General features: G+C 42.9%; 1 protein-coding gene across 4 annotated transcripts in view; it reads right to left on the reverse strand.

Moving 5' to 3' along the window:
- The window catches only part of PDE7A (phosphodiesterase 7A), a 93,717-nt gene that overhangs the window by 33,253 nt on the left and 34,002 nt on the right, over window positions 1-26,462 (reverse strand). The window contains exon 1 of one of the 4 annotated variants that reach the window (XM_056522045.1): window positions 11,704-11,912. The exons of 2 other annotated variants lie outside the window; for them this stretch is intronic. Coding sequence is in view for 1 of the 2 variants with exons in the window: in XM_056522047.1 (XP_056378022.1) it covers window positions 2,888-2,947 (60 nt within the window). In the remaining variant the exon portion in view is untranslated. Of the gene's footprint in view, window positions 1-2,887; window positions 3,278-11,703; window positions 11,913-26,462 lie in introns of those variants that run through there. One more of the 4 variants, XM_056522047.1, reaches the window with a different exon arrangement.

The following is a 26,462-nucleotide window of genomic DNA, read 5'->3' on the forward strand; positions in this document are numbered from 1 at the left end:
TGCACAGAATTTTTCCAGTTGTACATTCCGTAGTATGAACCCACTCTTAGAGATAAGGTGAAAGGAACTCCACAGATAGTGGACGAGGGTGAGGGGTCGGTAGGGGAGGGAATATTTGAAGGACAGCTGGAGAAAGAGAGGAGAACAGATACAAGGCAGTCTGCAGGGGAGAATCATATAGGCCTTGTAGAAGTATATTGAGAAGAAACCGCTCACTAAAGAGGCTACAAAGAGAAGCAAAAGAAAGCAATCTTTTGGATAAATAACTATGATTACATTTTTGGGTAGTGCATTCAATAAAGTCAACATCCGGTCATAAATGAACTGCTGTACCTATAATAACTTAATATTAAATTTTTGGAAAGGTGGAGAACTTTACTAATGTATTAAGTAGAAGCTTTAACTAAGGTTAATAGATTTTTTTTTTTTTAAAGCGAAACTGTGTTTTACGTTTTTGGAACATAGTACTTATTATAAGCTTTAAATATGTTCCAAAAACTTAAAAACACATTGTGTCAAAACAGCTGTTCTTCCCCATCTTCCTGTGGCTTCAAAATGCCTGGTCAGCTTGAAGAAGGCTACTGATGCTAGAGTCGGCGGATATCGTGTTCATAGTCATCCCTTGGCCTAGTCAGCAACCTCAGTATGTAAGAACAACAAAGTGCCAGAGTATGTGGGATGTAGCTCACTACCGCTCTGGTTTGGCAATTACGGACATCTTAAAGAGTCATCAAAACTGAACCAAGCTTATTACCCCCACCCAATGAACTGACAATGGACAGAGATGTCATTTTAGTTTAAAAAGTGATCAGGAATAAGGGCTCTGAGATAGCCGCCCAACTTTTAGTTCTCACCCTATACACAAATATGAACAGAAGAACTATCCGTCAGCTTGGTGGGGCAGGGTGAAGGCCCCATTTCTGGACGGTTTTAAACTAGGATTTTCCACAATTGCCACAGTGTTCGAGAATGAATTACAGATGACTGTGGTACTCTTCCTAGAGCTGGCTGCCATATCAAACTAAATAGGGGGTGAAGGATCTTGGTAAGAGAGGTGACCAATATCCCAATGGTAACTCTGGCTGCGTTCCAAAGAGCTTGTGTGTAAAGGTCAACCATCACTGCAGCACTTTATGACAGTGTCCAGGTAAAATACATATAAAAGCCCATCTCATGTTTGCAAAAAGGCACATGAAGGAGTGACTGAGAAACAGGATTGTCTGCTCTGAGAAAATCAAGAGTTTTTGGTGTCAAGTCTGGAGGAAACCAGGCACTACTCATTCCCTGCTCAATACCATCAGTACAGTGAAAAACATGCTGTGGGGGTGTTTATCAGTAGTGTTGCTTGCGAATATTCGCAATTTGAATTTTATTCGCGAATATCGCATATTCACGAATATAGCACTATATATAATCGAAATTACGAATATTCGCTTTTTTTTCCCACAGTACACATCACAGTGATCATCCCTCTCTGCTTCCAGCTTGTGTGGTCTAAAGAAGGCTCTAATACTACTGTGTGAGAACGCCGGGCGAATATTCGTGAATATTGATCCGTCCCTTCTGCTGCTTCTATCAAGTTACACTGGTATACTTGCTATAAAGTTCATAAAACGAATATTCGTCCGTATATTCGCGAATTCAAATATGGCCTATGCCGGTCAACACTATTTATCAGTGGCTACGGCAAGGAGGCCGGTAAGGGTTGAGTGAAAGCTGAATGAAAGCATAGTACTAATATATTTTCTCATGGAATACCTGATCCAGAGCCCTAGGGTCTGATCTTCTAACAAGACAATGACCCTTGGCCTAGACCACAGCTAAGACAACACGGGAGTGGCTTAGAGACAACTATGAATGTCCTTCAGTGGCCCAGCCAATGCCCTGACTCAAACCCAAGCGCAAATTTCTAAAGAAACCTTAAAAGGGCATCTACAGAAAAGATTGCAATAAAATCCCGAAATCTGGATGTGCAAACCTTGTGTCATCATCCCCAAGAAGAAGCTGTAGTCACTGAGGGGCTTCAACTAAGTACTAAACAAAGGGTCTGAATAATTATGTCACTGCAATATTTTAGTTCTACTTTTTCAATAAATTAGCAAAGACTTCCAACATTCTGTTTTTGCTTTGTCATTAAAGGGGTACTCCATTGCTCAGCGATTGGAACAAATTGTTCCAAATGCTGAAGCTGGCAGCTCGTGACGTCATAGCCCCGTCCCTCATGATGTCACACCCAACCACCTCAATACAAGTCTATGGGAAAGGGCTATGAAGTCACGAGCTCCCAACGCCGGCTTCAGCGTTCGGAACAGTTTGTTCCAAAAGCTAAGCAGCGGAGTACCCCTTTGACTGTATGATAAGGATATACAATCCTTCCCTACAGAGACCTACCAAGAATACCAGGAGAGGTGGAAAGGGAAATAACCTCACCTGTGCTGGTGGTCGCCCATTTCCTAAGAAACACAAGTACTATAGGTACACCTGTGCTCTTTTAATTGGTGCTATACCTCAGTAACCTCAGGCTCTTATACTGTGACAGCTTTAAGTAAGTCTACATAGCTGCAATGTGCCAAGTGGTGTCATACAGAAGCTGCCATGTAAACATATTCTATTACAGGATTTCACCATCTGGCACGCTTAGCGTTATTGCCATTTTATGACCATCTTTTCATGTAAATGTTTTATCCAGGCGCTATCCCAGAGTATATAGTGCTAAGTGACCTTTAGTTCTCTGTAACTGTTATAATTCATGTAAACTTCTTGTTAGCAGCTACAGTATACAGAGCCATCGTCTCTATAAAGTCACAAGCCCAGTCACATGACTTTTCCCGTAGATGTCACAAAGGGCAGTTTAGCAACTTAAAGCAGCCTACTATGTATTTCCTACCTTAGAAGCGATCCACTTGATAAGTATCAAAGCTATTGACCAGAGTAATGTAATTCCCATCGAGTCACACAGAACGCAGTCATAGCCGTTTTCGGAGCCCGGGCAGCAGGAACAGGCACGCTAAGTGACAAGCAATCTGTGACATTAAACAGAATGTCTCCAAGTGATTTGAGCTTCAAGCAGCTGCACTAACACTACCAGTCACCTGACTACTGCGGGCACCATCACAGCACTGCACCCAGGCTGCCAGCAACAGGATCCAATGCACAGGGGCACAAAGTCAAACTGTAATGTAAGTTTCATACCATACAAAATACATTGGCTGAAAACTCTGCAACAAACTAATCAACTCCCAAATCTTCAGAGAGGATCCAAGCTGCAGAATACTTTAGAAATGATTGTAAGAAATATTCCAGGTTTGCTTCATGATTAAAACCCCTAAACCTACCCAAAAGCTGCTTTTAGAAGACTACTGAAAATAACCATAAAGAGTAAATATAGAAAGAGTAAACCTACAAAAGGTGAGCAAATGTCAATAAGCAGAAACTGGTGCACACTACTGTATGAATATCTTGGAAATAGAACCCATTCCACTGGCTGTGTCTTCCACTGCTGCACTAAGGGTACGTTCAGCTGTAGGGTTTGCTGCAGATTTGATGCTGCGTCTACTTAGATACAATTATTTACAGTGTCAAATCCGCAGCAGACACTCATTAAATGGGCACTCATTAAAATTAATTATTGCTCTTGTACTCCTTTTGGTAAATAAATCTTTCTAATGTACTTTGCTTAAAATAAAAAGCTGCCACTACATGTCTCTCTACTTGTCCAGATCACATTTCTCTCTTCCCCCCCCCCCCCCCAATCTTTTGCACAGACTTTGGACTCCTGCTGGCCTGGCAGAAGTCCAAAAGCAGGAAATTCAGTATGGAGTGCTGGAGGGGGGGGGGGGGGGGGCAGCCTTAGCCAATCATAGCTGATCTCCCACTGAACAGCTCTGGGCTGTGTGTAGCAGAGGGAGGGAGGGAGGGAGGAAGTTCTCCCCTATATGGTATTAGATGATGTCACAACTGCTGGGTAACACCCCTTCCCCGTCTGAGAATCTGACAGACTGAGTAGAAAATACAAAGCAATATCAAGGTAGAAAACTAAACAGACTAAAAAGAATAAAGGCAGGGGGTGGTTTATCATGATGGGGGCAGTGAACTGGGAGGATTATAAAATGTAACAAGATCATGAGAGATACTCATGAGGGGCAATCCGGTGGGGGGAAATTTTTATTTTTAAATCAACAGATTTGTAAATTACATCTATTTAAAAATCCTAATCCTTCCAGTACTTAGGGCTGTATGCTCCAGAGGAAGTTGTGTAGTTCTTTCCAGTCTGACCACACTGCTCTCTGCTGACCCCTCTGTCCACGTCAATAACAGTCCGGTGCAGGGGAGGTTTGCTATGGGGATTTGCTCCTACTCTGGACAGTTCCTGACATGGACAAAAGTGTCATCAGAGAGCATTGTGGTCAGACTGGAAAGAACTACACAACTTCCTGTGGAGCATACAGCAGCTGATAAGTTCTGGAAGGATTAAGATGTTTGAATAGAAGTAATTTTCAAATCTCTAACTTTTTGGAACCAGTTGATTTGAACACCCCTTTAAATCTGTGGATGGAGATTTAGTTTGAATATAGACCTTTAGCACAATTGAATACAAGGCAAAACCTTTTAGGGCTCATCCACTCTATGGACATTCATCTAATTGAGTTCTGGCAGTTGAATGTCCGCTGCCTCAGGCTCAACCAAAACGTTCTTTTAAAGGGGTACTCCGCCTCTAGATATCCCCCATCCTTTTGAATAGGGGATAAGATGTCTAACAACAGAGTACCCTGTTACGTAAAGGTAATAATTTTTTGTCAGCAGCTCATGGCATGCAGATCGGCTGACAGGATTCACTTTAATAGATCAACAGAGCCAACACAACTGGACAACTAACAGTATGTTACTAGAAAACATTTTTGCCTAAATCTAATGTTCTGAACTAAAATTAAAGTAAGAATTATAAAAGTAACATGATGCAAATTACACTTTGGGAAGAAAAAAAAATTAAGCCAATTACAGAATAAAACAGAATAAAACATGAATATAGAAGTCCATACAGTGGCTTAGTACAGTAGTTTGTACCGTTTCCCTACATCAACATGGTCACATCATACATCTGCACTGAATCTGGATTTAACCCCCCCCCCATGTCCCTGTGGGTTTATTCACATGATCTAAAACATACTGGCTTTCTATATTATTGACCCGTGTGTCTGTGTGCACGCACAAGCATCCCACTGGATACCAGTATCTGTAAGGTGAAAAATTGTTGTACAATGCCATGAAATATGCTGACACTCTAAGAGCAAAGGGGTAAAATGAATAGCACATGCTAATCCCATGATCATGGTCAGGACCAAAATGGAGTCAATAACTGGCTCATAAAAGGTGTGATGTACCAGTATGGGATATAGTCCCATACAGTACCTAGGCCCTGTCAGGTTGAGTTCCTCTGTGTCCTAGGGGCTCTCCTGCAGTGTCTCCCCAATAGTAATATATATTATGTATGCTGTTATGCATAAAGGACCTTTAAGGACCTTTGAGTTAGTCACATGATAATGTGTTCACATGATGTGTTTGTTACCCAGAGAGCACCAGTTAACCAGGTGACCTGCAGCTTGACCTATGGGCTTCTGGCTCAGCTCCCCTTTATAAGAGGGGGAGCCATTATAATATTTCTCTTAGATCCTGTACATCTGGAGGCTTCAAGCCTAACCAGCATCCACATGTCAGTAATTCAAGTTGTCTATGTCTGCTGTCACTACAGTCAAGTGAAGTCTATTATAGTTAGCGTGGCTGTCCTAAAGTCTGTCAAAGTCACTACAAGTCTCAGCAAGCTGCGAGGTCATTCTGTTACTGGCCACCTCTCTGGGATCCTGGCCTAGCTGTAAAGACTATACCATCTGTCTACCTCAGTAAAGCTACTGTTAACCCTGACCTGGTCTTGGACTATCATTGTCCTGCCTAGCCTTGGGATAGTGGTACTACAGTTCGTGTGGTTACTGGGAAAACTTCGCCCTGGCGTCACAAACAAACACTTAGGGGTTAATACCACCTGTCCATGGGCTACAACATCTGCCCCATATACCTCACCTTCACACCCAGAGACACCACAAAGGCAACGCTAAAGACCCTACCTATACTGTATTGTACACCAGAGAGGTGGATGAGGGACCACAAAATATCACTTTTGCTGGGATTGCTTCTTCAAGAACATTCATAGATATGCATTAAAGCAGTCACATGGACTATAGGAAAGCACAAGCAGCCTACAATAAAAAAATATATACAAAAAAAACACACATACACTACTAACACAAAACCAGTAAAGCAATATACTCAAAATGTGCTGTGTTTGGTACACTGAAATCAGTGCATCCGGTGGCGCTACACTGAGGTATACGTTGGCATACCAGTCTGTGGGTTTTCTGATATATACCACACGTGTAGGGTCCTTTTCTGAAAACTCTCATGACAAGGCTCATGCAGCCTATGTATGTGTCACTGTCTACTTCCTTTGCTGGCCAGCCACCCCCCCCCCCCCCCTCCATTTTTGAACAGACTTGTATGAGAAGTTATAACCAGATGCCTTACGCAATACCACCCCCCCCCCCACCCCCACGATCTCCGGCCTGGCACCACAGCGTTCTGAACATTTATTTTCAGAATGCCGGCTGTGCTTGGCTTTGGGCAGCCGTAGTCATCATGCTCCCCCTCCTTTAATGTCTATGGGAGGGGGCATGACGGCTGTGGTGGCTTGTAATCCAGCACGAAGTGTGACGTCCAGGCTGCCCGAAGCCAAGGACAGCCAGCATTCTGAACATCAATATTCAGAATGCAAGGGTGCCGGACTGGAAATCACTGGAGACCAGGAGCGGATTACCCCTTTAAGTGCACTTTCGGGGTCACAAGACTACCAAACACATTAAGGGAAGGGCCATACATCATGTACACACAGCGGATTTTAAATTTAAAATCAGCTGCGTATTTCTGTGCTTGAAAAGTCTATGAGAGTAATAATAAACAAAGAAATAATAACATAGCACTCCACTTTGCGGTGAAAATAGTGGTAAATTTATTTTTGCAATCCAAAAATATATGTGACGTTTCGGTCAAACATGACCTTCCTCAGACCTATATGAAATAGTATAACAACAGTATATAATATACATAAATAGAATCGTCCATCTGAATAGTTGGTTTAACAACAAAAGTTATTCACAGAGATCAGAACAGAACAAAATTGGGCTAATGCTACTCAGGGATGGGTGAAAGATATTGAGGCAAATCGTTTGCATACACATCATATTGCAACAAAGCGAATTCTTAGTAATCTATAGTAGCGGGTCTACAGAAATTTGCAGGTATCAAAGTGATCAAAATTCATAACATAACATCAATATTGCGTCAATAATATACGTAAATCAAAGATGGATGGCTAATCCTAGTACAAAAAAAGGGGGGGAAGAACATAACATTACATCTAGGTGATGAAGTTTGCATGACCACTGTGGATGGCTGGGTGACTCAACGGATTGCTGCGGAGGAGAGGTGGAGTTAAGGAGAAGACGGTATCCTGTGACCGTGTGGCAGGTAAGTGGAAATGGCGACAGAAGTCGCATGTGGATGAAGTAGGAAATGAAATGTGGGCTTTAAATGGAGGAGCTGTAGTGCACTTCCGGTTCGTAGTACCGGAAGTGATGTAACTAGGGTCAAATCAGATTAGCCAAATCACGTGTGGCTGGGAGCATGTTGGCTGATGAAATCTGTGGATCAGGAAGGGAGCGGCTATATGGGAGAGAAGGGCCGATTCGGTACATACCTAAAAGAAAAAAGGCGTCCGCTCCCTGTGCTCCGGACGATATTTGCGGTCACATGACCGGAAGTTCGGCATTTGGAACGCAACTATGCGTTCCACTGCGCTCAAAGGCGGAAGTGTGGGTATCAGCTGCAGGAGAAGGGGAAAAAGAGCCTGTGAGAGTGGCCAATGAAGTCAAAATGAATATGTAATAAATTATTACATATTTATTACATATTCATTTTGACTTCATTGGCCACTCTCACAGGCTCTTTTTCCCCTTCTCCTGCAGCTGATACCCACACTTCCGCCTTTGAGCGCAGTGGAACGCATAGTTGCGTTCCAAATGCCGAACTTCCGGTCATGTGACCGCAAGTATCGTCCGGAGCACAGGGAGCAGCCGCCTTTTTTCTTTTAGGTATGTACCGAATCGGCCCTTCTCTCCCATATAGCCGCTCCCTTCCTGATCCACAGATTTCATCAGCCAACATGTTCCCAGCCACACGTGATTTGGCTAATCTGATTTGACCCTAGTTACATCACTTCCGGTACTACGAACCGGAAGTGCACTACAGCTCCTCCATTTAAAGCCCACATTTCATTTCCTACTTCATCCACATGCGACTTCTGTCGCCATTTCCACTTACCTGCCACACGGTCACAGGATACCGTCTTCTCCTTAACTCCACCTCTCCTCCGCAGCAATCCGGTGAGTCACCCAGCCATCCACAGTGGTCATGCAAACTTCATCACCTAGATGTAATGTTATGTTCTTCCCCCCTTTTTTTGTACTAGGATTAGCCATCCATCTTTGATTTACGTATATTATTGACGCAATATTGATGTTATGTTATGAATTTTGATCACTTTGATACCTGCAAATTTCTGTAGACCCGCTACTATAGATTACTAAGAATTCGCTTTGTTGCAATATGATGTGTATGCAAACGATTTGCCTCAATATCTTTCACCCATCCCTGAGTAGCATTAGCCCAATTTTGTTCTGTTCTGATCTCTGTGAATAACTTTTGTTGTTAAACCAACTATTCAGATGGACGATTCTATTTATGTATATTATATACTGTTGTTATACTATTTCATATAGGTCTGAGGAAGGTCATGTTTGACCGAAACGTCACATATTTTTGGATTGCAAAAATAAATTTACCACTATTTTCACCGCAAAGTGGAGTGCTATGTTATTATTTCTTTGAATCTACATGGGTTGGGACCCTAACAGTGCACCCACGCTTAGACAGAGAGTGCCGTATCTTCTATCAACATAAGTAATAATAAACACCCATAGACTTTGCTAGCACTGAAATACAAAGCGTATTTGCTACATGTGATAATGGAAATGTCCAGCGCTTAAGGGTGCAAAAAATTCTTCGGCTTTATTGAGTCATAAAAACACGCAGCATAGGGACAAGAACGCCGACGCGTTTCGGATCAGTGCGATCCTTAGTCACGGCCATGACTAAGGATCGCACTGATCCGAAACGCGTCGGCGTTCTTGTCCCTATGCTGCATGTTTTTATGACTCAATAAAGCCGAAGAATTTTTTGCACCCTTAAGCGCTGGACATTTCCATTATTTTCTGTTGATTCCATTCGGCCAGGTGCGCTGCTGGCCCGTCCGAGCGCAGGTGCGGGAGAGTGGAGTTGTCGAGTTACTACACATTTGCTACATGTGACTCTAACCTTATGTAAGATTATCATAACCAATTGGGAAATGTTCAACTCTTAGTGACCCAGGTTACTCCTGTTTGGATGCACATACGTTCCTGACAACACTGCACAGCTGAAGAAGTACTTCAACTACCGAAGCTGCAGACGCACTATGAACCTTCATTTCAGCTGTAACCTGTAGGAGTATCAATACAGAGGGAAGGGGGAGTATATACATGTATTTATTTTAATAATACATATATATTATTTTTAATATATATCTCATCTCTATCTCAATAAAAACATCTGACTGAGACTCCCTCCCAGCACGGGGACACCTGTCAGTATTGGCACCAGTCTTTATCTCATGTCCAGGTGTAGATCACTTTTCCAAATTAGGCTGCCCTCATCTCCATTGCAGCGGATGGCATACAAACATCTGCATGAAGGGGACTGAACGCCTGTGTATTGTCAGGGAACATCTCACACTGACACATAAAATGGGATGTCTTGATAGCGATAAATCAGCCCAAACATTGCTATATGTACTGGTAGAGCAGTGTTTCCCAATCAGGGTGCCTCTAGCTATTGCAAAACTACAACTCCCAGCATGCCCGGACAGCCGTTGGCTGTCCGGGCATGCTGGGAGCTGTAGTTTTGCAACAGCTGGAGGCACCCTGGTTGGGAAATACTGTGGTAGAGTAACAAAATGGCGAATGCTGAAAGATCATCTGGATGAATTGCACTTTTGTAGAATTTATAACTTACTAAATCTAGACTCCTACTTTAGAGGCGGCTTAATTTTTAGGGAGTGTCCTACATTCCAGGGAACTGTACTTATGATAAAAGGTTAAAATACATAACACATGAGAAACATCCTCACTCAGATGCTCAGTTTGTGCATGGTTACGTGGAAGTATAAGGAGACGATTTGTAATACCACATCCGACCTGAGCACAGGTATGGCACTGTTTTTGGGGAAAAAAAAGCTGCCATTTTTTTTTTTTCAATAAAATTTTTAATACAGACATGCCCCCTTTCATGGGTATGTTCACATGGCGGATATGCTTCATGTTTTCCCATGGAGGATTCAACGAAAACTGCTAAGAAAATTCCGCCGCATAAAATCCACTGTGGGCAAACCCACGGCAGAAAACTCACCGCATATCCACTCGTGTGAACATATCCTAAGTCAATTTTGTAACATAATTGACAGAAAAATGGATCAAAATTGCTTAAAAAAGGAAAAACTGATGCCCCACAAATGAAAATAACATAATAAATAGCCCAGGCATGTATGTCTCCATGGAGCTCATTATGCCGCCGATCGGTTCAGCCATACAGCCGCTATCGCCGTCCGAATTCCGTGAATATGAAAAATTGTATGAAAGGCTACATCTCCCACAATGCCCTCATACAACATTCAGTCTGCTTATTCACTCCCCAAATTATAATAGAATACGCTGCCCTCCTCCTTCCCACCTCCATATCCCCACCTATCTCCAATTCGTCCGCCCTCACATGTGGCTGAAGCTCCAATGAGCCATCTGGTGCTGCTGCGTGATCACTAGAGATGAGCGAACTTACAGTAAATTCGATTCGTCACGAACTTCTCGGCTCGGCAGTTGATGACTTATCCTGCGTAAATTAGTTCAGCCTTCAGGTGGGCTGGAAAAGGTGTATACATTCCTAGGAAAAAGAGTCTCCTAGGACATCATTTTGCCATTTTAGAAAAATTACTTTCAACAACATTTTTGCATGGGTTAGGTAAGGCGAGTGGACTTGGGCCTAATTTATCATATGGTGTGCGTCTTTTTGATAAATTTGGCACAAAAACACAAGGGCAATCTGGTTGTCCTTAAGGGGTGAGGCCAGCAGTGAAGATGGAGCCTATGTCAAGGCTTGACAAACGTGTTCTGAATCTAGGAGCCAGAATGTCGCACGTCACGCAATGTGATGTCAAGTGATCAGTCATTAGTGTCCCCGTGTTTAGAGTCCCTCCTCCCTCTGTGTGTCAGTCGTTAGTGTCCAGTTAAAAGATTTATTGGTTCCATCTATTCCTAGGAAAACTGGATGGCAACCAACATGGCTGTCACCATATGGGCCATGCAGCTTTTCCAGACTCTTGAATGGCAGAAAAGCTTCTCTGCAGTTCAGGAGTCTGGAAAAGCTGAATGACACACATGGTTACAGCGATATCAAGAGGCCCAAGATGGTGGCAGTGGCTTCACTGCTGATGTACCATGCAGTACTGACCTGCGTGTTCCCATCCACTCACACGGTCATGTGAAGTAAGTAGTCCTTGTGCATCCCTGCCCCCCGAATGCTCTGCTCACGACTCTCCTACAACTGTCCTCCTCACACATTGGATGGCGGCGGAGGGGATGGCTGTGACACCTTAATACTATAGAACAGGCCCATGAGATCGCAGGCATCAGCGTCCAATATTTTAGTCGCCATGGCGACCTGACACCTGGCATTTGTCGAGGCCTGGCTTATGTAACAACAAAAGGCATCTAAGATCCTCTGTAAAATGACACCCATCTTCCCCTATCCCCCCCAGAATGATATGTTACACGCTATAAAAAAGGAGGAGAGCAGAGTCAATATAATGGGCGAGATCTGCTGACATGTGTACGCACATATGCGGCCAGCTTCAGCTTTGAACGTCTAAAAGTACCTCACATGTTAATAGTCTGGAGTGGAACAAGGGTGTTTTATTGTTGGTACAATCGCTGGCGAGAGAACAAGACTACTGTGTTATATATTTGCACAATGTTTGCATATCAGGAGCATACACAATGAGCTATACGGCAGATTAGGTCTTTGTTCCATAAATCTTTATTGTTAGCGCCATTCGAGCGAATGAATGATTAACTGGCTATCTGGACAGTAGTATACACACCGAGCAGGTCCTAATGTTTACCCTAAGTCACAGGGTAAAACAATAGGATGTGGCCTGCATGACCTGGAGCATACAACTATGTGTTCATTGCGCGAAAAGTCTACAGAGCTTGTTTACCTTATGTAACCGGGACAAGAGTAGGACTTCATCTCTCATCCAGTCATCCAAGCAGCTGTAACATTGTACACAAAGCAATACGTGCGCTGAGACTTACCATGAAAAATACTACATAATCCAGCGTTCAATAGAACCATTATGTCCACTGCAGTTAAAACCATTCACTTTAGTATGGGTATACTTTACTAAGAAACTGAAAGGCTGACACCGCTCCCAGTAATGTGGGCACACTGGGCAATCTGGCAAAAACCAAAGCATGGACAACAGGAGCTCTTATTACACGTGGAAACAGCACATCAATGGGAATACTAGGTGCATGTAAACCTTGGGGGTCTAGCCTGTCGCCCCTACCATATCCACAAAGTTGAAGGGTTGTCCAGGCATGCTGGAAAGTTTTGTAACAGCTGGAAGCACACCGAATGACTCAAAAAGACAACCCTTTAGGAAACCAGTGCCCGCCACCCATGTAATGTACAAATGTGCTGGTTCCACCTGAGTGGGTTCTATAGAATTGTTAATTTTAGCACAGAGGGGAGCGTAAACTATGCCTTTGCAGTTCTCATTTTGAGTACTATCAATTGTATTGGTTTTTAAAAACTCCTGTAGGGTATGATCACAAATACATAATCCATAGATCAATGGGTAGCAACATAATCCACTTCGGGTTTTCCCCATCAGAAATCCCACTAGCGGATTATGTGCATGTGAACATACCCTTAGGCTGGTATTGAACACTGCAGAATTTTAGAAAATAACCAAAAGGTGGATTCAAAAGGAATGAAAAATATAAAAAGAAAGGACTTGTACATTTCCTTCATTCTGGACCCACTAATGACTGTGGCTCAATAACTAAAGTGGTAGTTTTCCAAACTAATGAGTGTATGGGCACAAACCCTTTAATAGAGTTATTGTTGTAATATAAAGTCAGGCCACTACTTGCAGATAGAACGTAACACAAAAATACCCCTATGGTGCCATGAAAGTGGCCTTAAGGAGCAAACGCTCAAAATCAGTGTAAACAGTAAGAATAAAAATGTATCATATTAAAATTATATCACACCATCAATACAGTGGACCCTCAAGTTACAATATTAATTGGTTCCAGGACAACCATTGTATGTTGAAACCATTGTATGTTGAGACCAGAACTCTATGGAAACCTGGTAATTGGTTCTATAGGCACCAAAATGTCATCCAAAAATAGGAAAAAGTGAGGATTAAAGAAAAATAAGTAGATAACTAATATAGATAAAGCAAGTCCTTCCATATAAAAGTAAGAAAGATCTGCTGGGAGCTGTAATCACTGTCTATGTCAGTATTTCCCAAGCAGGGAGCCTCCAGCTGTTGCAAAAACTACAACTCCCAGCATGCCCGGACACAGCCAAAGGCTGTCCGGGCATGCTGGGAGTTGTAGTTTTGCAACAGCTGGGGGCACCCTGCTTGGGAAACACTGGTCTATGTAGAGGACAGGATCTTCTTCAGGGTCCTGTACAGTACACAATCTCCAAAAAAAAGTAATGGAGTCGCCCTCACCTGGTGTCCAAAGGAGCAGCTAACCCTGGCACAGGTAAAGTGTACAGAACATGTAATACCTCCCTGTACTGTAGGGGGCGCCATCAGACATCAGTCAGTGCATACACTTCAGTAATACAGGGATATTACCAGTGAATGCCCATTCTGATTGGTCGGTTCTTCAGGCCATTGACACGTTTCACAGATCTGGACTGTCTGTAGCATTGTATGTTGAGTCTGGTTTCAACTTACGATGGTCCAGAAAAGACCATTGAATGTTGAAACTATTGTATGTGGAGGCCATTGTAAGTTGAGGGATCACTGTATAGGCCTCATTCATACCTGAGAAGTTAGGTCAGTATTCTGCATAACTAGTAGTAAACTAACACCAGGCATGATACATAATAAAGGGGGGGAAAAAAGTTTCTATGGAAAAATTAGCATGCCTTCTGTGTTTTGGATCTAGCTCTATCTTGCTGACAACTAAAGTGTCCATTCGCTAAATGAATGGGGGCTACAATGTGCTTCTAAAACACGTATTTCAGAAGTTACTACCTTCCATTTTGCTTTGTGTAAATCCAGCCTTTCAAAAAGAGACCAATATGCAGTGAAATCACACAGAACAGAGCCACACACAAAGCCCAGCTGAATCCATGACGCGGTGTGTAGTCAACAGGACACAGATAACTAAGATTATCTCCCGTTGTGATCACCTTCATGTTGGATAAATGCTCTGGATCAGATGGGTAAACAGTAAAAGCCACAAGCCTTCTACTCTAGCGAATCAATAGCCATGGGAACAGATTGAGTCCTACAGAGGGAGCTCCACAACTAATCTGTATTGCTATACAAGACTGCAACGTCGTGGGGTCACTCACCCAGAGCAATTGAGATTTTATTAAAACCTTTCCATGCAAGACTCCTGAGCACACTAGAAAAGGGAACACTGAATCCTTCATCTACCGGCACAAATACATTGCACTAATCTGGCAACAACAACGAGTGCTTACCTAATAAGCTGAACGCCTAGGAAGACATTGCCAGAAATGGAAAATAACCAGCTCCAAGGCTGTGGAGCATGGCACCATGACATACTCTATAATCATCCGATTGCAAAAAATAAAAAAGCCTTGCAATGGAGATAATGGTAGACTGGGGCACAAACATCCATGCCAACGCCCATACAGACATTATGTAAGCACTTTTCTTGTCTGAAGTGTTGGCAATGATGGCTAGTAGCTAAGATATTACAGGAATGTTCAACCAGGCACACAAGAACAGGAAAGCATGCACAAAGCATCTGGTGTTATTCTTACCACACAGGGCCATTCTTGTCCCACAGTTCTGCAATGCCAGATACTGGTTATGGGCAAGAATGGTGCCCAGTTTGGCTAGACGCCAGACTGCTGTGTCCCCTCAGTAAACTAACACCCATCCTATGGATATGGCCCCAATGCTTAGGCCCATAAAACACATTCTAAAGGCCCACAAGTTTATTACCCCCATTCACAATAGTTCTGTAGAGTGAGCCTTATATATTTGCACTAGTAATGTACACAATGAAACTTGTGGCTTTCATGTCAAATATTTATCCTGTCATGGGAACAACAATATCAATACACTTGCCCTTCTTCCTAAAGAAGGTAAACTAAACCGGGGTCAGATCTGTCAAAGAGTAAGCACATAGAAAAACAAACAGGTGAACGACGCCTAATGCACAATACAACGGTAAGATCGTAAAAAAGAAATGCATAGGAATTCATGGCAATCTTTGATCATAGAAGAATCATTCACTAGCAAAGAAATTCTCATTGTAAAACAATTAAAAGTAATAATAATTATATTCATGTAGCACATCAATCTGTTTAAAATTGTTCTTACAGCAGAAGTGAATTTGTAATGCTCTTTTAGGAAGTTAATAAAGTTAAAAAAAATAAAAAAAATTATATAATAAATAAATATATATTATATAAAATAAAAATCCAGACAAATACTAGAACAGGAGGGCCTTTTAAATGGGAATTATTGGACAAACAAGACCAGTACTTCCCCAGGTAAAAGACCCTGGGAATGCACGCAATAAGGCACAGTTTAAACTATAGAAAATCCGTCCAGTTTCCTTTTGCAGACACATCGCATGTTGAAATTATCGTATGTCGGGGCCATCGTAGGTCAGGGGGTCACTGTATCTATATCGCACTCTTTTTTTTTTTTTTTTTTTAAATCAACTGGTGCCAGAAAGTTAAACAGATTTGTAAAATACTTCTATTAAAATATCTTAATCCTTCCAGTACTTATCAGCTGCTGTATGTTCCAGAGGAAGTTCTTTTCTTTTTGAATTTCTTTTCTGTCTGACCACAGTGCTCTCTGCTGACACCTCTGTCCGTGTCAAGAACTGTCCAGGTTCGCTATGGGGATTTTCTCCTGCTCTAGAAAGTTCCTGAAGTGGACAGAGGTGTCAGCAGAGAGCACTGTGGTCAGACAGAAAACAAATTCAAAAAGAAAGCTTCCTCTGTAGCATACAGCAGCTGATAAGTACTGAAAGGATTACGATTTTTTTTAAACAGAAGTAATTTACAAATCTGTTTAACTTTCTGGCACCGGTTGATTTAACCAAATAAAATAAAAAATTCCACAAGAGTATCCCTTTATCACCCTCCCGTAGGCTTGCATTGAGGGGCGGAGCATAACAACACGGGGGCGGAGGCGTGACATCGCACGCCGCCGGCCCGGTGGTCATCTGTAATCAGGATTACAAACAGGGTGCCGCATGCAAGATCCCGGGGGTCCCCAGCGGCGGGACTCCCGCGATCAGGCATCTTATCCCCTATCCAAAAGATATGTAAGCACCGGAGAACCCCTTTAAGTGTCTGAAACAAAACAAATGTAGTGAAAGTCCTGTAAGCCAGTTTTTTGGTGCATGTGCAATTGCGCATCTATCAGGCCATGTTCATGCGGGCGGAATTCCACAAATTTGCATGTTTAGGATTGCTTGAAAAATGCGCCGAACTCACGGACCACAATGCATTTCTGAGTGGATTCCACTAAAACAATGAACATGATCATTCTTTCAGCGGACACCGGAATCAGAACTTCCATAGCAGAAACCTCTGTCGCTGAAATTCCGCAGTGCCTGGTGCAGCAGAGTCTCACTGAAAGCAATGGTACTCTGCTGCATAAGAAATTTCAAGCTGAATTTTTCTGTCGCATTTCAATTGGAATTCCCGCCGTGTGAACATGGCCTCTGTATCAAGCTTTAAGACAAAAGGTGGAAGGGAAAAAAAATAAAAATAAAATAAAAATAAAATAAAAACCTGCATGTATTGGCTTCCTCCTAATTGTTTTCAGTACAGTACAGTAGTAGAGGCCATACTGACCCTTGCACGAATGTAGCTCGGTAGACTTTACCACTAGTGATTTACAGTCGGGTCCATAAATAGTGGGACATCGATACAATTGTAACATTTTTGGCTCTATACACCACCACAATGGATTTGAAATGAAATGAACAAGATGTGCTTTAACTGCAGATTGTCAGATTTAATTTTAGGGTATTTATATCCAAATCAGGTGAACGGTGTAGGAATTACAACAGTTTGCATATGTGCCTCCCACTTGTTAAGGGACCAAATGTAATGGGACAGAATAATCATAAATCAAACTTTCGATTTTTAATACTTTGTTGCAAATAGTTTGCAGTGAATTACAGCCTGATGTCTGGAACTCCTAGACATCACCAGACATTGTGGGGTTTCATCCCTGGTGATGCTGTGCCAGGCTTCTACTGCAATTGTCTTCAGTTCCTGCTTGTTCTTGGAGCATTTTCCATTCAGTTTTGTCTTCAAAAATTGAAATGCTCAAATCGGATTCAGGTCAGGTGATTAACTTTGCCATTGCATAACATTCCACTTATTTCCCTTAAAAAACTCTTGCAGTTTGCTTTGGGTCATTGTCCATCTGCACTGTGAAGCGCCGTCCAATGAGTTCTGAAGCATTATGCTGAATATGAGCAGATAATATTGCCCGAAAGACTTCAGAATTCATCCTGCTGCTTTTGTCAACAGTCACATCATCAATAAATACAAGAGAATCAGTTCCATTGGCAGTCACACATGCCCACGCCACGACCCTACCACCACCACCATGCTTCACTGATGAGGTGGTATGCTTAGGATTGTGGTATGGCGGCAGGGTGTGAGGTGCAGGGCAGATGTTGTTACCCTAGGGGCAAATGGTATTAACCCCTTGTGTTCATGACGCCAGGGCGTGGTTTAGCCTTAACCACCCGAAGTTATACTGCTGGATCCTGGGCTAGGCACGGGGGCAATGAAGACACCAAAGCCAACATACAGACAATGGTAGCTTTACTGAGGGTAGACAGTTGTTACAGTCCATGCAGTACAGCCAGGGCCCAAGGAGGTGACCAGTGACCTCGCAGGTTTGCTGGGACTTGTAGTAGACAGGAAGGAGAATTTAGTGCAGGCCCCGCTGAGTTAACAGGAGACTTGACTGACAGGACAGTGACTTCAGCTTTCTTGCACTTGACTTGAGGCTTCAGGACTGGACACACACACACACACACACACACACTATAGACAAAACTGACCTCAGCAAAGACTTATTGCAAAAGAAAAAGAGGCTAGCTCCTCCCAGGATTCTATGGGAGAGTCTAGCAGGGAGCCCATAGGTCACTTCTGGAGTCAGCTGGTCACTAGTACCTCCTGGGTAACAATCACATGGATTTATTTAGCAACGGTACAATACACAATATATAACCTATTTACATTGGGGGGGGGGGGTACACCACCCTGTACTGAGCCACCACAGGATCATGAGCGGTTCCTGTCCTTCCCCATACTCTTCTCTTCCCATCACTCTGGTACAAGTAGATCTTGGTCTCATCTGCCCATAGGATGTTGTTCCAGAACTGTGAAGGCTTTTTTTAAATGTTGTTTGGCAAACTGTAATCTGGCCTTCCTGTTTTTGAGGCTCACCAATGGTTTCCACCTTGTGGTGAACCCTCTGTATTCACTCTGATGAAGTATTCTCTTGATTATTGACTCTGACACACATACACCTACCTGTAGTGTTCATCTGGCCAACTGTTGTGAAGGATGTTTTCTTCACCAGGGAAAGAATTATACAGTCACCATCAGTTTCCCTTGGTCTTCCGGGTCTTTTGGTGTTGCTGACCTCACAGCTGCATTCCTTCTTTTTAAGAACGTTCCAAACAGTTGTTTTGGTTCTCTCTCTGATGGGTTTGTTTTTTCAGCCTAATGATTGCTTGCTTCACTGATAGTTGACAGCAACAGATTCCAAATGCAAATAGCATACTTAAAATGAACTCTGGCCTTTTATGTGCTCATTGTAATTGGGATAATGAGGGAACAACACACACCTGGCCATGGACCAGCTGAGAAGCCAATTGTCCCATTACTTTTGGTCCCTTAATTGGGAGGCACATATGCAAACTGTTGTAATTCCTACACTGTTCACCTGATTTGGATGTAAATACCCGCAAATTAAAGCTGACAATCTGCAGTTAAAGCACATCTTGTTTCATTTCCAATCCATTGTGGCGATTTATAGAGCCAAAAATGTTAGAATTGTGTCGATGTCCCAATATTTATGGACTTGACTGTATGTATCCAAAACGAAAAATCACACCGTATAGAATTTGATGTGCCATAAAAATTTCACCAAAAATTCTTCAACAATGAAGAAAGAACCACACACTATTGTAATGATGAGACCTTCAGATTATTCTAAACCTCTCTGGGTAGGATGCCAAGCCGGCTGAGTCGTACTGACGCACTTTTATTATTTCAGCGACAATAGAATGAAACCAGAGAAGAAAAAACGTTGAGGAGCAGCAGATTACAGAGACACAGAGCGCCATCCAGCAGCATTAACTCATCTGCTTCCAGAGAGGTTAAACCATGTTACACAGGACTGAACAAGAGCCCGTAGAAATAAGAAGCATATGCTGAAATCTGGCAACGACTTAAAGCGATTGGAAGGCGTACAACTGGCCTATTACGGAGAGGAGCCCGCAGTCAGCAAAAGGAGATATCATCAAATGACATTTCAGGAGAAGGCAAATGTGCCGCCAAATCCTTTGTTGTCCAGAACAGAAAGACTGAATACTATAAAACAAAATAAAACATACAAATAAAATTTTTATAGCTACACATTTCCTCCCTCCTCCTCAACCGAAAAGCTTAGCTAACCAATCTCAACTCCATTCTGAAGAAAACATCCAGTTTGCAGAACCCTCTAATACCTGTACAGACAACACCCTTCAGAACAAAAAAATAAAAGACAAAAACAAACAACAACAACAACAACAACAACTTTTACGACATAAGAGGTTGAAATCTTCTACAAAGCTAAATATAAGAAACCTTCAGTGCATTAGTGAACATGATGAATGATTGAAATCACGCGTATTTACACTTGCTGCAAATATTTCCATATACTGTCCGATTTTTCTGAACAGGGCTTGCAGAAATGCATGTGTTTGCCACCAAAACAATCCCGGGTTATATGTATGGAAAAGATATTTGACCACAGGAATTTTGGCAACAAATCTGCAAATCTTCACTTGGGGTACGTATTTCGCTGTGGATCCACCGCTGAAGGACTTCCTATATGCTGCCTTTATATGTGCCTGCTCGGAGCGGCAATACGCCGCTCCGAGCAGACACACTGCGATGTGAGAGTTGCCGGGCATGCGCGGTGTACTCGCAAACATTGCGGACGCTCCTTCTGCTCAATGAGCCAGGCAGAGAGCTGCCGCAATGTGCGAGTATACTGCGCATGTGTGCGGCGACTCGCCCATCGCAATGTGCCTGCTGGTAGCGGCGTATTGTCACTCCAAGCAGGCACATGTAATGGCAGCATATAAAGGTCCTTCAGCGGCGGATCCGCAGCGAAATACGCTACGAAAATCCGCACGTGTAAATGTACCCTTAGGGTACGTTCACATATGCGGATTTACAGCACATTTCGCTGCGGATCCACCGCTAAAGGACCTCTATATGCTGCCATTACATGTGCCTGCTCGGAGCGGCAATAAGCCGCTACCAGCAGGCACACTGCGATGTGCGAGTCGCAGTGTACTCGCACATTGCGGGAGCTCTCTGCCTAGCTCAGAGCAGGGAGAGCGGTCGCGATGTGCGAGTAAGCTGCGCACATCGCTGCACTGTGTCTGCTCGTAGCGGAATATTGCCGATACCAGCAGGCACATATAAAGCCAGCATACAGTTGGGCCTTCACCAGCGGATCCGCAGCTAAATACGCTGCAAAAATCCGCCCACGAGAACGTACCCTTAGGGTTCTTTCACACCAGCGGATCCACAGTATATTTTACACTGCAGATCTGCTTGTGTGAACGACCCCTACATTGTGGCTTTACATGTGCCTGCTCAGAGCAGACACACTGAGATGTGCGAGGGGCAGGGGACATGCAAAGTATACTCGCACATTGCGGCAGCTCTCAGCCTAGCTCGTGGAGCAGGGAGAGCAGCCGCAATGTGTGCGAGTAAACCGCGCATGCGCGGCTACTCGCACATCACTTCAGTGTGTCTGCTCATAGCGGCGTATTGCCACACCGAGCAGGCACATGTAGAGCCACCAAGCAGCGGTCCTTCAGCGGTGGATCTGCAGCGTAAAATACGCTGTGGGTCCGCTCGTGTGAACATAAACTTAGGGTGTATTCACACGTACAGTATCCTGCACAGTTCAATGTAAATTAAACGACTGCACACAGCTTCAAATCCTGCGCAACAAATATGTGCAGGAAACTGTATTTGTTAATAAACCCTTAAAAGGGGCATTCCTATCGAGGACATTTATTGCATATCTACAAGTCTGACAAATGTAGGTCTGACCACTTTGACTGCATCCATATTAAAAAGGGGTTATCCAGGAATAGAAAAACAGAGCTAATTTCTTTCAAATGTGGTTGAAATGTGGCTGGGTGTGGTTCTGCAGTTCAGTCCCATTAAATTGAATGGAGCCAGTTATAATAGGACACACACAACCTGGAAACAGACGTGAAGCGGTTTTTCACAGAAATTAGCTCTGCTTTTCTATTCCTGGATAAACTCTTGAAGATTCAGGCCCACCCCTCTCCCAGTCTGCTTATGGCTGCCAGAGACGTTTGGGAAGGCATACATAGCTGAGATTGATATTTGACGCTGTTTATATAACTCCCTCTGACATTAAAGGGGATGTCCAGTGAAAAGTTTTATTTAACATTTGTGCCCATAATAAAAAGAAGCTACTCCCCTTTAACCTCTAGCATTGGTGTCCAGTCTCAGCCGCCGCAGCACTTTGAGAGCTGCAGACGTCACATCCCACCAATTACTGGTCACAGCGATGACCCACTGAGCACGATTGACAAGTGGCGATGTGAAGTGGCGTGAAGTGCTGCAGCAACAACAGATACCAAAGGCTACTTGGGAGGTAAGTAGATTTTTTTTTTTTTTTTTTTTATTATGCAGTATGGGCACATATGGTTTTTTTTTTTTTTTTTCCCCCACTAAACAACTCCTTTAATACGTTTTTCAGGAATAGCTTACAGTGCTATGCTGTTCATGCAAAGCCCTCGATGTCAAGGTAGGTGCAGGCCCCTGAGGGGAATATGTTTAAACCTGTTCAAAAATAAGATTTAAGAATTTAACCATTCAATGCATAAAAATCCTTTCAGACGAGTTTTTGTTTATAACATTCACAATCCCTTCAGAGATCAATACGTGGACGTTTATAGAACCTGTAGATAAATGCTTTCAGTAATGGTAATGTCTAGACACAACAAAAAATTAAAGTCATCGTATATGCCCTCCGTATAACAAGTTCCACACACCAAGATTAAATTTAGCTGGTCTGACCTTGGCATTACAATTCTAAATCACAAGGAGGATTTAGAAAGATAATACTAGATGTGGTGAGCAGGAAAGCCTTTCCTTTACTATTAGAGAGGCTTTCCTGATATCACAAGATAAAATCTACATAGTCTGCTCCTGCAGTGGAACTCCTGTGTGTACGAGTTCTAAAGGGGGTGGCTTAAAAAAAATGGCCCGTTGAAGCTCTGTAAAGAGCGAAACAGTGCTGTAGCCTGGTGGTACCCCCCCTATTCCATGCACCGTCTCCTGTCCTGTCATATGTATACGTAAGTATATGCTAATAAAGATCTGAAGACAGAAAAACATGGCGAGTGCCGACTGCATATTTCTACGGCTTAAAAATAATGTTACCCAGCTTTTAGACCAAGCTTGAATGGTGATGTTCACGAAGTCCTTAAAGAGTAGCTCCCACCATCTGTTTTTTTTTGTTCTGTCCCTACCTATTACTAACCTATCCCTAACCCCCTGCCTGCAAAAAAAAATAAAAAATGTCTACCTTACAAATGGCTCATCCTGTGCTCCTCTGTATACCTCTGCCCAAAAGCCGGCTTACGCCCTCACCTCTCCTCCTTGATAAAATATATGTTTTTATTTTATAGTTTCCAAAAATAACTCAAGACCTCAGATCAGACTAAAACCCTAAAAAGGCATGTACAGTGCTAATGGAGGGAGCATCAGCGCGGCACTGATATAGTGTGTGCACGCGCGCTGTCTCCACTCCACTGTACATGCCGGGGACGGGGTGCATTCGAATCCAAGCAGCCAATGCGTGCAGCCCCGGCATTCACTGCGCTCGGTCCAACCTGTCTGATTGGCATCGGTCCTAATTCAGTCGTGACGTCACGGCAGGCTGCAGCCAGCCACTAGGAGGGAGACCCCCTAGTGGCCGGTTTTCAAGTGTAAAATAAACTATTTTAATGAAAAAAATTATAATGAATCTATATTAGAGATATGTTGTAGTACATAAGTACTACAACAGAAAAAAAAAAAAAAAGAAGGTTGGTGACAACGCACATTTAACATAAACAAAATACATTTTTATAAAGATCCTGAATGGACTCCTGGCAAACAAATAGTTACCACAGGCTCTTCTAATATACTAGTTGAGATTTAGCGCAAGAATTAGGGTCTATTCACACGGCAGAATTTCCTCCTCAAATTAAAGCCCATAGACTTCTATGAGATTCCGCCCTCCCATCCACACTTCTGAAATTCCGCTTGCGGAATTTCAGAAGTGTGAATGGGAGTGCGGAATCCCATAGAAGTCTATGGGCTTCAATTTGAGGCGGAAATTCCCCGCATGAATACACCCTAAAGTTTCATGACCTGAATTTTATTAGCTGGAAAGGAGGATCTGGCACAGTTGTCAACAGCCCATTGAGGTAAAGAATTGAAATGCTCCAATCCTCCTGTGGTAGGGCTACACCATACCACATTTTCTCCTGTCAGTCCTTGTGCATGTATATGTGGCCTACGGCATTTTTGCCATCTGGTTTGCAGGCGCTGGATAGAAAGATCCACACCAGATGGCATATATATGTGTGTCAAATGGTCCAGAGGTCTGGTGCTATATCCAATTAAAGCGTATGTGGCTACAAATGGGATGTCAAAAACAAATGTTGTAGCAAGCAGCATTCCTATGAGGAGAAGCAGAGGTAGGCATTCCCGGTGACCCAAAGCACTGTTCCGACAATTTTTTAAACTATAATTATGCTTACAGAAAAAAAATAAATAAATAATAAGTATAATAAGGGAGTGACCTATTACTTAAAGCATATCTGTCATATCAAAGAAGAAAAAATTGATATATTACTTACTAGGTCATCCATTCTTTACAGGTTTTTTTTTTTACATGTGTCTAGCTTTTGTATTTGGCTCACAAATCCCTGTTTTGCTGCTCTTTCATTCTGACATCCACCACTCAGTCACCACCTCCCTGAATCTGCTGTGCTGTACTGGGTCTCAATCAAATCACTGCAGGCTGCTCTGTAACCCTGTCTTCTCTGTTTTCAGACAGGAGTCTGACAGGACTGGAGTGAGCACAGAGGAATGCTAGTCTCTTTTTGTACTTTGTCCATGTCCGTGCTTTAGCTGGGACAGAGAGGACACTGCATCCTGACAAGATTATGTTCTGGTTGGTATTGGGACCCCTAGTGTGTTTTTTTTTTTTATTTATTTATTTATTTATTTTTTTAAATAATCATGATTTCTATAAAAAGGAAATACAATTTTCTTAAGTATATTAAAAAGGTAAATTTTTCCAACATATAAAAAAAAAAAAGTTTTTGATTCAGGCAGCACCCATTTCAAGCCAGTTGCTAAGGGCACTTGCATTTGAACACCCTTTCTGCTTAGTTTCAGAGAGCCTTTTCAATAAATAAAATCAGAAAGCTTTATTTCAGCAATCTTTTTCAAGTACACAAAAAAAAAAAATTATAAAATACCAAAAAATTGTTAGGAGTGGTAGTCTGGCTCCAAAGTAAATCATGCTTAGAAAGCAAGCTGAAGAATTCTTTGGCACCATCATAGTATTCAGCCGAGATTAGAACAGTCAGCTCGGGAGGTTGCTCATTTTATTTTTTCAATCAACCATGGCTGGGTCACTTTATTATAATTCTTATCTATTGTAATTCACCCAAGGTTACTGCAATTACAGAAAGAAGTGACTGATAAAAAGGGGCCAGAATGTAACGGAGCCTCTGAAATAATGCGCACTTGCACAACTTGCAGCAGTGTAAAGGAGACCTAATACTCAAAAAAAAAAAAAAAAAAAAAAATAACAGTCATAAAGTAAACTTACATTTTTCTAGCATTTCAAAAAGATAAAATAAAAAAACTTCCTTTGTCTGTAGCTGTAGACAGGTCTAGCCTGGGATTTTGTTTCCAAGAATAAAGGAATTCTGTGTCTGTAAGAGGGCAAAAAGCCTTGTCAGTTGCACAGATACTATCGACTGTCCGGGCATGCTAGGAGTTGTAGTTTTGCAACAGCTGGAGGCACCCTGGTTGGGAAACACTGGCTTAGCGGGCAAGCAGGGGCCCCGACTAGAGCGGTCAGGCAGACACTACAGCTGCCACGCCCCATCCATTCATGTCTCCAGGAGGAGGTGTGATGGCTACATACTAGCCATCACACCCCCTCCCATAGACATGAATGGATGGGGCGTGGCATGATGTCATGAACACCATAGCTCCAAGTTTTCAAGTTCTGAACGCCGCCGCCACTGGCGCAGAGATCGCGGGGGAACCTCAGCGGTGGGACCCCCGTTATCAGACATCTTATCACCTATCCTTTGGATAGGGGATAAGATGTTTTCTGACAGAGTACCCCTTTAAGTCACATAGTCTCCAGGGGGTGTGGCTATGCTGCACTTGGTGGTTGTATAGCATTAATTCAGTAAAGCCCCTTCTGCCCTGCTATCCACCCGCCAACTGCAGGATAGCCTCACCCCCCTGGAGTCCATGTGACCAATTGTCTCTGGCCGCAAGAAATGCTGGGAAAAGTCAGAGACAACAACAAAAAGTAAAAAGACTTGCACTACAGCACCTCTGAGTTTGGGTCCTGTACATGAAAA

This window comes from Hyla sarda, chromosome 5 (assembly GCF_029499605.1).
Source record: "Hyla sarda isolate aHylSar1 chromosome 5, aHylSar1.hap1, whole genome shotgun sequence".
NCBI lineage: Eukaryota > Metazoa > Chordata > Amphibia > Anura > Hylidae > Hyla > Hyla sarda.